At 39.2% G+C, this 11,972-nt stretch overlaps 1 protein-coding gene across 5 annotated transcripts in view; it reads left to right on the forward strand.

Moving 5' to 3' along the window:
• LOC131531330 (uncharacterized) overlaps positions 1 to 11,972 on the forward strand; it is a 76,126-nt gene that overhangs the window by 31,556 nt on the left and 32,598 nt on the right. For all 5 annotated transcript variants that reach the window (XM_058762002.1, XM_058762005.1, XM_058762006.1 and 2 more), the window contains exons 17-21: positions 138 to 311; positions 4,131 to 4,304; positions 4,471 to 4,641; positions 10,799 to 10,972; positions 11,766 to 11,939. In XM_058762002.1, coding sequence (XP_058617985.1) covers positions 138 to 311; positions 4,131 to 4,304; positions 4,471 to 4,641; positions 10,799 to 10,972; positions 11,766 to 11,939 — 867 coding nt within the window. The remainder of the gene's footprint in view (positions 1 to 137; positions 312 to 4,130; positions 4,305 to 4,470; positions 4,642 to 10,798; positions 10,973 to 11,765; positions 11,940 to 11,972) is intronic.

Below are 11,972 nucleotides of genomic sequence, written 5' to 3' on the forward strand. Positions count from 1 at the left end.
TTAATATAACATATCGGGATATGTTTCACGCTTTCATGGCAGTTTTTTATTATTAACTAAACTGATATCAGTTTAGTTTATTTGGCATACAGTACTTTACTTTTTTTTTTAAAAATTGTATTATTTTCATATTACAGAGTTTCAAACTGCAGTATCACTGAAGAAGGTTATAAAGCTCTGGCTTCAGCTCTGAGATCAAACCCTTCACACCTGATAGAGCTGGATCTCACAAGAAATAATCCTGGACAATCAGGAGTGAAGGAGCTCAGTGATGTACTACTGGATGGACGCTGTACATTAAAGACCATCAGGTGATGAATATTTTAAAATATTTCAAAATAAGCCATCAGTGTGTTTTTAGCTGTCTGAAACCAGGTAGAGGGCTGAAATGTGCAAGTGTGCAATTGAATTACACAAAGAGAAATTTACTGAATTGTAATTGAAAGAAATTCTACTCAGTCTCACAAGTGTATTTCATGACTCTGACATGAGTTTTGTGATATAATGTAAAAACATGAATAATTACATCATTTGCATATATTATTGAATATATATATATATTATTGCATATATTATTGAAATTGAATTTTCACTGATATTTCACCTATAATTAGTTTTAAGTGAAAACAACAAAACACATCTGTGTATTTTCTATATTACATGCATTCACTTATACATGAAAATTACATATCGTTATATACAGAAGATGATTAAATGACTCCAAACACAATGCGACACATTACATAGATTTTGAAATGGTCTTCACAGTGTGAAATGAGGCACTTAAATTGTGAAGCATCTGAGAGTTTCTACACATAGAATTAAATGAATGTGCTTGTTCAATTACTAGTTGAAACTTTTCTTGCATGTGTCATGACATCTGCCCTGTTATGTTTATATTTAATACATTATGAAATGGCAGTGTTGCACACAAGCAGCACAAACACGAACCATTGCAGTACGCAGTGAAATTGTTTAAGGATATTTAGGGCCCAAGCCACTAAAGTATAATTTTTTTCTTTCAATTATCCATTTTGGGGCCCTTAATGTGCTTAAAATCTCTTGAAAACTGGGACACACATTGGAATCTACTGCCATTATATGGCAAGCCATTGTGACTTTTATTCCTTCACAGGATATGAATTTTCACTAGTTAAAATGCTAATTCTTGATATCAACAATTACATTTTCAGTCCCACTTTATACTAGGTGGCCTTAACTACTATGTACTTCCATTTAAATTAATCATTTGGTACAATGCACTTATTGTGTACATACATGTTTTTACATTGTGCTTATATTTTTAAAAATACCTATATGTAATTACATCTGTAATTAATTTCTGTAATTACATTTATAATTACACTGTTGACCCATCCCTTACACCTTAGCCCACCCTTAAACCTACCCATACCACCAAACCTGTCCCTAACCTTACCCATATCCCACCTCAATAGCAGCAATAGTGTTTTGCAATACAGTATGAACACAATAAGTGTATTGTACTTGTTTTTTGATGTAAGTACATAGTAGTTAAGGCCACCTAATATAAAGTGTGACACAATTTTCAAAAGTTAAAATGCTAAATCTTGATATCAGGAATTAAATTTCAATGAGTTAAAAAAATTCTTGAAATCTGTAATTGTATTTTCACTAGTTAAATGTCACCATATAGGCTGCCATTTAAATTCAATTGTTGATATCAAGAATCGATTTCTTACAAGTTGAAATTCCAATTTCACATATCAGAAATACAATTCTTACTAGTAAAAACCTTTATTTTTGATATCAGTAATCATGTGGTTACTAGTGCAAATTTCTATTCTTGATATCAACAGTTGAATTACTACTAGTAAATATGTTCATTTTTTAAATCAATCATCCGATTGTCACTAGTGACTGTTAATTTTGGATATCATGAATGTGATCGTTACTAACAATTTAATTGTTGATATCAGCAATTCAGTTGTTGATATCAGAAATGCTGATTGTCGATATCAGGAATTACATTTCCATTAGCACTGACACAAATTCTTGATATCAAAAATGACGTAATCACTTGCAGAAATATGTTGATGAAATTAAATTACAACTAGTAATAAACATACTTCTCGATATCTGTAACTTAATTCTTACAGGTTGAAAATTAAATTTTCACTAGTAAAAATTGTTATTTCAAATATCATGAATTCATTTTTGGATAATGGGCATAGTAATGAATTCCTTTCTGGATATGTGCATAATTTAATGACGAGTGCCATCCCTTATGAACAGAAGTGTAAAATACTTGAGTATTTTCCCCCCAAAACGTTTATTCATTATTCTTTCTGTTTTGATAGAGCCATTAGCTGTGTAATATATTGGCTGAATGCACAAGATTGAGTGCAAATAAAATCAGTGATACAAATTTAAATATATTTAATATTTTTGTGGGAATTATTATTTTTGAAAAATTAAATGTTAACAATCTCCAAAAAAAAAAAGTGCTTAAATGATCATTGTATGTTTACTTAATTGTGATTCATGTTTAGTGATGTTCTTACCAGGTAGTGGATAAGTTGTATTAATAATATGTCATTATATGACACACACATTGAGTAGGAATTTGGACTCTCAGTGAATATTTTTTTTAATCTTAATAATTACATGATTTGCTCATTAATTCATATAATCAGTTGCAAATAATTATGTAGCAATATTTGCTGAAAAAGCCCCCAAATACCCCAAATAAACAATTAAAATATTAATTATCCTTTTAGACAGTGACGTAGACAACACAACAAAGTGGCCTTTCAAAACGTTAATGTTGTATGTTTTAATTCTGACACTCCTCATTAATTCAGCCCATTCTTGCATTCTGTCTGGAATATGTTTCTAACCTCTGCATCACATTGTTATTAAAAGTTATAGTTCACCCAAAATGTCTCATGTCGTCCCAGATGTTTATGACTTTATTTCTTCAGATGAACATAAGCAAAGATTTTTAGTCCGTATAATGCAAGGGGACAGGACCACTTCAGAAACCACACAAAGTGAACACGACGGTCAAGTTTAAAATATTAGTATTTGTAATTTTCTTACATATGCCTACCGTTTCACTTAAGAAGACACTGATTCGTTAACTGGCTGTATGAGTTACTGTCATATTCACTTTGTGTAGTTTTTGAAGTGTCATTTTTGGACGTGCCATATTTGTTATACGAAGAAAGATGATTTAGTTTAGATGATTTAAATCTTAGTTTGTGTTCATCTGATAAATGAAAGTCATATACAGTATTGCATGATTTTTACTGTACCACCAATAACCTACTCCTAAAAATAATGTAGAAACTTAAATTTTCTGTAAAGCTGCTTTGCAAAGATTTGTATCGTGAAAAGCGCTATACTAGTATAGCTAATATATTAAATATATTAATTTGAACTGGAAAACCTGTGTGGGTATGTATGTGTATATACAGTATATATATATATATGATGGCATGAGGGTGGAAAGGATGGAGTTTCCCTTTAATCCCTTTCCATGCAATTTTGTGTGCGTGTGTTTGGCTGTGCTGCAATTTAATTGTTGTTGTTGCACTAGATATACATGTTTGACCTGTGCCATTGCATTTTGTTTCGTTTTCTCCCTTTAACCAAACTTCTGTTTGTCTGTCAGAAAAAAAAAAGTACTTCTACTTTTTTTAATACTTGAGTACAATTTAAAGTAATGTAAAATTTGAGTACTTTTTACACCTCTGCTTATGAATATTTAAATACCAGACTAGAATGGATAGACAACAAGGTACAGCGCCCAAAAGAGAACATCAAATTAGATGGCCCTCTCATGAAAATAAAACACTATTCTCCTGTATTTTTTATATTTATATTGTTTTCTTATTGACAGAGGATATTTAAACTAACTCCACCCACCAACATGTGGTAGTGTTAAACAAAAGTGCAAAAAGCACACAACAGACAGCAATTCCAGTGGAGCAGGTAGTAAAGCACATAGCAGTCATTTTTGACGTGATCGACCCGAGTTCGATTCTGCCTTCTGCTGAACTCATTCTTCTCCCTTTTCACATCACATATCACATCGTAAAGGCTTTTATTTTCTAATCTAATCTAACATTATTTTCTACATCCTTTAGGTTTCTGAAAAGTCCTGCTGCCCAGGAAGCATGTGATCATCTCACTAAAGTTCTGGGTAAAAGTCCATTATTATTGAAAGAACTGGATCTGAGTGAAAATAAATTACGAGACCTGTATTGGGAGAAGCTCCCTGCTCTTTTGATGGACTCTCATAGCAAGGTGGAGAAAATTGTGTGAGTTAGCATGATTTTTACAGTACATTATAACTTCTCTGTTTATTCATTATAAAGGACTGTCAGTCTCATGCGTGAGCAGATATGAAGATCTGATGTGTGTTGTGCTGAATAATAAATAATACTGTTTGTGTGTGTGTGTGTGTGTGTGTTTGGTTGTGTTCAGACTTAATCATTGTGAGCTGACATGGAAAATCTGCTCAGCTCTTGCTACTGTTCTCTCCTCCAAATCCATCCTAAAAGAGATGAACCTGAACAACAGCCGTCTGCTGGACTCAGGAGTCAAAGAGATCTGTGAGGGACTGAAGAATCCTGTGTGTGGGCTGAAGATACTCAAGTGAGTACATTTCACCATCAGCTAGACTCAACACCACATCAATCACTGGAATATTTTATATTTATTGGATCTGCTCACCTCCAGCAGTTGGACAATTTGAAAAATATGTTTTTGTTGTTGTTTGTGTGTGTGTGTGTGTGTGTGTGTGTGTGTTGTGTTGGTTTTCATTCAGTAACTGTGCATAGACACATATTTGTACATTTTCACACAGGAAACATGGCCCATTATCAACCCCACCATAGTGTTATCTCTAAATTTGGTAATGAAAACAAAACAAAGTAGCTATAATAATATTGGTTCACAATTATATTTTATAATTAAATTCTAAATTATATTTTAAATTAGTGATAGTGACATTCAAATAGAAGTGTTGTATTAATCTCATTAATTGTCACAAGTAGCTTGAAGCTAATTCTAATTTCTCTATTATCCATATACGATTATATTGTATTTTATCAAATCACATAAGTTTATAAGAAACTGTTTAATTTTCCAAAAAGATTTTTAATTAGAGTGATAGAATGTACCGCATGCTGATCAGAGGGATGTGGGTGGGATGTAATGCCAGAGTAAAGTACAGGCACAACTTACTCAACAGTGTTCAGATCTTTTTTTCCTGGCAAAATGTAATGCAATATTTCTGTCTGCTGAATGTAAGCTTTTCCATATTCCAAGCTTGCCTGCTGCACAGTGGGGACATCACATGCATGTGCGAGTTATGAATTATGAATTATGAAAATAAATCTAGGAATTATAAAAATAAAATACTGACGTCAACCCGATTTTCATTTTCAACCAAAATGCAACGTCTGTCCGACGTCATGTCCAACGTCAACCTGACGTTATATATATGTCCGGTGCCTGCTGGGTAATAATAACTGTCGGCTAAAGCCCAAAGTATCCTTCGTTTTTGTACACGTACGCTAGCGTATGTGTACAGTTCAATGCGTAGCCATTCAAATTATACTCAATTTGATGTTGTGTGCGAATGTGGGTCGACACATGTGCTCTTAAAAGCTTCATCCATGTACAGTGTCTCCTGTATTTCTCCCCATAAGTTATGCCCGATAACAAATATTTTTGAACTCTTTTAAACCAAAGCTGGGCCATCTCATACCCTCTCACTTACAAGTGCTTGTCAGTGTGAGCATCTGTTGATGTTGCAGTCTTCACTATTTTGTTGTTGTTGTTCCATCTCTTTAGTTTCATTTTCTACTGTGAAACAACGGCCCGGGACAGTGTTGCCACCATATGGAATAACTGATTATTGCAAAACAAATTCAGTGCGCATGTGCAACCTGCGTGTACCATGTACGTGCAATTACAAAAATCGGGTGGTGCACGTACAGTACATGCATACTTTTCTGATGATGAAATTTGCATCACACGCACTGTACGCTGTCCCTCACGTACAGAAGAAGTACAAAAGTGAAGTATACTTTGGGCTTAGAAAGAAGCTTTTGTTATTTGTATTGCTCCTTTCCTGCACTTAAGTGTGAATGCTAGTTTCGATTTGAGCAATTGCCCTGCTATATGTCACACTATATGGACGTTGTGTTTCCCTGTTCTCCCTCCTTGTTTCAATACCTAAATATAGTTTTTTTCTCCTGTTGATTGTCTTATTCAGTTCACTGTTTGTCTTTCATTAATCACCCTACTTAAGTTCCCCTCTCTGTTCTGGCATTTGTCGGCTATTGTGTTTGGTTACCCTATGTGTGTATTGGGGATTTACTAAAATAATTAAGATTGCATTCGTGTGCGCTCTTTGTCTTCATTCCAGCACATAAGCATGACAGAATAGCCGACTCACAAAAGTAAAGCGGCGAGTTTCCCTTGTGTTTTGTTTTTTCGTTTTTTGAAAGTTTTTCTTTTTGTTATTTTTTCATGGATCGTCCCGAATTCCTCCTCCTCCTGCTGAAGCAGGGGGAAAGATCCCTCAAGGACCATACAAAACTGTTCCTGGAACCATCTAATTACACCAGCTAACCAGATGACATGCTCTGCACGTTCTACAACGTGAGCCTCAACACCGGCTGCAGAGCGCAGTCGTCCAAGGTTGATCTTTGAGAGAGTTTTGCCACCTTTGTGGAGTGGGTACTGGCGAGAAATGGATCTGCGTTCACTGTCGGACCAGAGGAGGATCTCGCCAGCCAACCATCACCCTGCTGCGCAGAGCATTAGCCAGAGCCCACCGCAGATGAAGAGCCAAAGCCCACCGTGACCGATGAGCCATCACCAGAAAGAACGACAGAGCTGAGGATTGCCACGGAGCCAGAGCCTCACCGATTGTCTGACCAAGTGAGAGGAAAGCCCCGCCCACTGCACCACAGCTGAGGGTGATGCTGTGATCCCTAGTCTTCCTTCATCATATGAAAGATCTGCCTGTCCCATTACGGCTAAGGATGTCGTGTATGACCGCTCTGTCTTCCCTGATCTGTCTGTTTGTCCCATCACGACCACGTAGGTCGTTCCCGGTAATGGGTGCTGCCATTTGGTGTGTGTGGGGCACCATGTGTCCTCTGCCATCTTCTGCCCCTCTGCCGCTGCTTCCTGCCAGCTGCTCAGCCCACCATCTGTGTTGTTGTTTCGCTACAGCTCTGCCAGTCTCCATTGACATCATGGTTGGAGGATCCCTTGTCTCCACCTCCAGCCTCCGAGTCCTGGACTCTGCCTCGGCCCGTTGACCCAGCAGCTCCACCATGGCTCTTAGCTCCCTCTACTCCTCCGTGGCCTGTCAGTTCACCAGCTCTGCCGGGCTTCCTCGTCCCTCTGGCTCTGCCTTGGTTGGTCGTTGACCTGCCCTCGCCTCAGGACTGCACTCATCCTGCTTCTCCTCGTCCCTCTGGCTCCATTGGGCTCCTCCCTCCCTCCAGCTCTACCTTGGTCCTCTGTCGCTCCGGCTCCACCTCGGCCTTCCGTATCCCCGCCTGCACCTCGGTCTCCTGAGCCTTCTGCTCCTCCTTGGCCCTCCGGATCCTCTGTGTCGCCCTGGCTCTACGGCTCTCCGTCGTCGTCTTGGGCTCCTTTCCTACCTGCTCTGCCATCGGTTGGCCCCCTGGAGTTGTCAGCCCTTCCACCACCATGGCTCCTTCCTCCGTTGGGTCCACGGTGGGTCGCGTTCGTGGCTGCAGTCTGGATCCCGCCTGGCTCCTCCTGTTCCAAGTTCCTCCTGTCTTCTCCCTGGCTCCTCTTTCCGTCGTCTCCACCCTGGACTCTGTTAGTCGTCCTCCTCCCGGTTGTCTGTCCTCCTCCTGAACCTCCACCAGTTTTGTTTGCCTGTCTTCCTGCTAGCCCTTCACCGTCCCCTGTTACCATTCCACATCCACTCCTTTGTCCTCCTCCTCGCACCCTTTGTTGTTTCTGCGGCGTGAAGTCACGCCTTCTGGGAGGGGGCAATATGTCACACCATATGGACTTTGTTGTTGTGTTTCCCTGTTCTCCCTCCTAGTTTCAGTCCCTCGACATAGTTTCCTCTCCCCTTGATTGCCTTATTCAGTTCACCTGTTTGTGCCTCGTTAATTACCCTACTTAAGTTCCCCTCTCTGTTCTGGCGTTTGTCGGCTATTGTATTTGGTTACCCTATGTGTGTGGATGTTTTCTTCATCATTCCTTGTGGATTTATTAAAAGAATTAAGATGACCTTCTTCGTCGTGCGCTCTTTTTCTTCATTCCAGCACGTAAGCGTGACACTATAGGCTTTTGGATGTGCTAATTAAGAAGGCGGCCACAGTTGTTTTCACTGAATTGTCTTTTGGCTATGTATTTATTTGTTATCTGTGAGTTGCCCTCATGTTCAGCCTCCTCGTGTGAAGGCCTACGAGTGTAAGACCTGTGACTTTTACCTGCGCGACTTTAACAGAGCAATGATTCTGGCAACGCACTTAAGTAGGCCTACTCTTTTTATCTTCCCTTTACACAATCTCCTTTCTGTTCTCTCTTTTCCACCTCTATCATTCCGGTTGTCTCTTAACAACGCTCTAACATCACTCAAATGGCGACACAATCTTGCTAACCTGCGTCCTATCTGTACATCTTCTACTGCACCTCTTTCTTTTTCTGCGAGTCTCTGCCAAATTGTCAGTTGGCTGTCAACAAAGCAGACTTCATTTGTACAATCCACACTCAGCATCTTAGGCTTGACTGAGGTTTGGATTTGAGGTCTGCTCTATCTAACAACTTCTCTTTCTCTCACACCCCTCGTCAGGTTGGGAGGGGTGGGGCACTGGTCTGCTCATTTCTTACAATTGGAAATACTCAACCCACTTTCCCCTACTGGGCACCTTCCTAGAGGAGCCGGATTGGCTGCTGTCCTCATTCCCGGAGGATGGCAGTCCACTTTTAGTCTTTGGCAACATTTATCTGGAAAAGCCTTATGCTACAGACTTCCATTCACTCCTATCTTCATTTGATTTCAAATGCCTTACAACTACAAACACTCACAAATCAGGCAACCAACTGGACTTAATTTACACACACAATTGTATTGCTGACAACATTCTGGCAGGCTCTGGTAACCCCACTGCTTAAAAAACCTACATTAAACACTTCACTTATAGATGGCTACAGACCTGTCTCTCTCCTTCCATTCATAGCCAAAACACTCAAGTGAGTTGTTTTTAACCAGATATAATTATTTCCTTCCCAGAACAACCAACTGGACGTTAACCAGTCAGGTTTCAGGAGTGGCCATTCAACTGAAACTGCGCTACTGTCAGTCACTAAAGTCTTGTGGATTACAAAAGCTGATTCCAAATCAACAGTTCTTATTTTGCTTGACCTATCTGCCGCTTTTGACACTTAGAATCATCAGATCCTCCTGTCCACCTCTCAACACTGGGCATCACAGGGATTCCACTTCTCTGGTTTAATCCTATCTCACTGTTAGGTTTTTCAGGGTGGCCTGGGGAGGGGAGGCATCACCATCAACTGGTCACTGGGGTTCCTCAGGAATCAGTTCTGGGACCCCTCCTCTTCTCCATATACACTACATCACTGGGACCCATCATACAGGCACATGGCTTCTCCTACCATTGCTATGCTGATGATACACAGCTCTATCTTTCATTTCAACTAGATGATCAAACGGTAGCTGCACAGAATATCTCAGGCTGCCTGGCGGACATCTTGGGATGAATGAAAGAACATCACCCACAGCTCAATCTGGCAAAGACTGAGCTCCTTGTCTTCCCTGCCACTCCAACTCTACAGCACGTCTTCACCATCCAGATAGGTTCATTAACAATTACCCCATCAAGTTCGGTCAGAAATCTTGTTGCAATCTTTGATAACCAGCTGACTTTCAAAGACCACATTGCAAAAACTACTCGATCTTACAGGTTTGCATTGCACAGCATCAGAAAGATCAGGCCCTTCTTAACGGAGCATGCAGCACAACTTCTTGCCCAGGCCCTTGTCATTTCTGGGCTGGACTACTGCAATGCTCTTCTAGCTGGACTTCCATCATGCACAATTAAACATCTACAAACAATTCAGAATGGAGTGGCACGACTGGTATTCAACAAGCCCAAAAGGGCCCACGTGACACCTCTCTTTATCTCACTGCACTGGTTGCCGGTTGCGGCTCTCATCAAGTTCAAGACGCTGATGCTTACATATAAAACGGCCACAGGCACAGCCTTCTTCCACTCACTACGAATCTACATTCCCTCCAGAAGTCTGAGATCCACTAGTGAGCGACACCTCATGGTACCATCACAGAGAGGCACAAAATCACTTTCCAGAACATTTTTGTTCACCGTTCCTGGCTGGTGGAATGACCTTCCTACCCCTATCCGGAATGCTGATTCCCTGACAATTTTCAAGCGACAGCTGAAAACTACATCTCTTTCATTAATATTTGACTTCATTCTAAAAAATAAATAAATAAATAAAAAACATACTAAAAACCTTTTTCTCTGTTCTTTAATCGTTCCCTGTGTAGCTTGTACTTATTTAAACAATGCTGGAAACTTGGTATTACGAGCACTTTATGTGTCTATTGCCTCTTTAAGATGCATCGCTTGATGTATTCCACAATTGTAAGTCGCTGTGGAATGTAAATGTAAATACGTGTGTCATCTTTGAGCAGCATTATTAATTGCAATGTTAATTGTTAACTGTATATGTTAATTGTAATTCATGGATTTATTTTCTGCAGATTTTCAGACTGCAGTATCACTGAAGAAGGTTATAAAGCTCTGGCTTCAGCTCTGAGATCAAACCCTTCACACCTGATAGAGCTGGATCTCACAGGAAATGATCCTGGACAATCAGGAGTGAAGGAGCTCAGTGATTTACTACAGGATCCAAGCTGTCAACTGAAGACACTGAGGTGAGTGTAATGGTTTTAAGATTTTGACTAAAGGAAAATTGGACCACCAAACCGTCTTTCATCTGTCTGCGCCACTTAGACATACCTAGGTCACCACATCTTTTGGATAAAAAACTTGGGTCCCACTTTATATTAGGTGGCCTTAACGACTGTGTACTTACATTTGAATTAATCATTTGGTACAATGCACTTATTGTGTACATACATGTTTTTACATTGTACTTATATTTTTTTAAAATACCTATATGTAATTACATCTGTAATTGATTTCTGTAATTACATTTATAATTACACTGTTGACCCATCCCTTACACCTTAACCCACCCTTAAACCTACCCATACCACCAAACCTGTCCCTAACCTTACCCGTATCCCACCTCAATAGCAGCAGAAGTGTTTTGCAATACAATATGACCACAATAAGTACATTGTACTTATTTTTTGATGCAAGTACATAGTAGTTAAGGCCACTTAATATAAAGTGTGACCAAAACTTGTGTTAAAATGTAATGATGAACATTTATATAAAGACAGCAGAAATTCTTTTTTCTATAGAAGTGCTTTTTAGACTAGTGTATAGAAAATATGAAGTCACATATGGTAAAATTCCTAAAATCATCTGCTTAATGAGTAAATGTACATGAATAACCATTCAGTAGCATTTGGTTGCACTGTTTTATGTTCAGTTTGCTGTGAAACAGCCTACCATGCGTATCAAGATGATCTTCATTATTGTAGAAGGCAGCTCTGCAATTACAGTTGTGAAATGTCAGTGTATTTATCCTGTCTCCAGATTGTTACAGAATCCTTCTGCAGTTGAAGCCTGTCAGTATTTGACTGGAGTTGAGTACAAAGACCCATTACTCCTGAGAGAGCTGAATCTGAGTGAACATAAACTAGGAAACACACAAGTGAATCAGATTGCTGCTCTTCTGCAGGATAAACACTGTAAACTCAACACACTGACGTGAGTATTGTTTTTTTAAATTTGTTACTGCAC

This window comes from Onychostoma macrolepis, chromosome 22 (assembly GCF_012432095.1).
Source record: "Onychostoma macrolepis isolate SWU-2019 chromosome 22, ASM1243209v1, whole genome shotgun sequence".
Taxonomy (NCBI): Eukaryota; Metazoa; Chordata; class Actinopteri; order Cypriniformes; family Cyprinidae; genus Onychostoma; species Onychostoma macrolepis.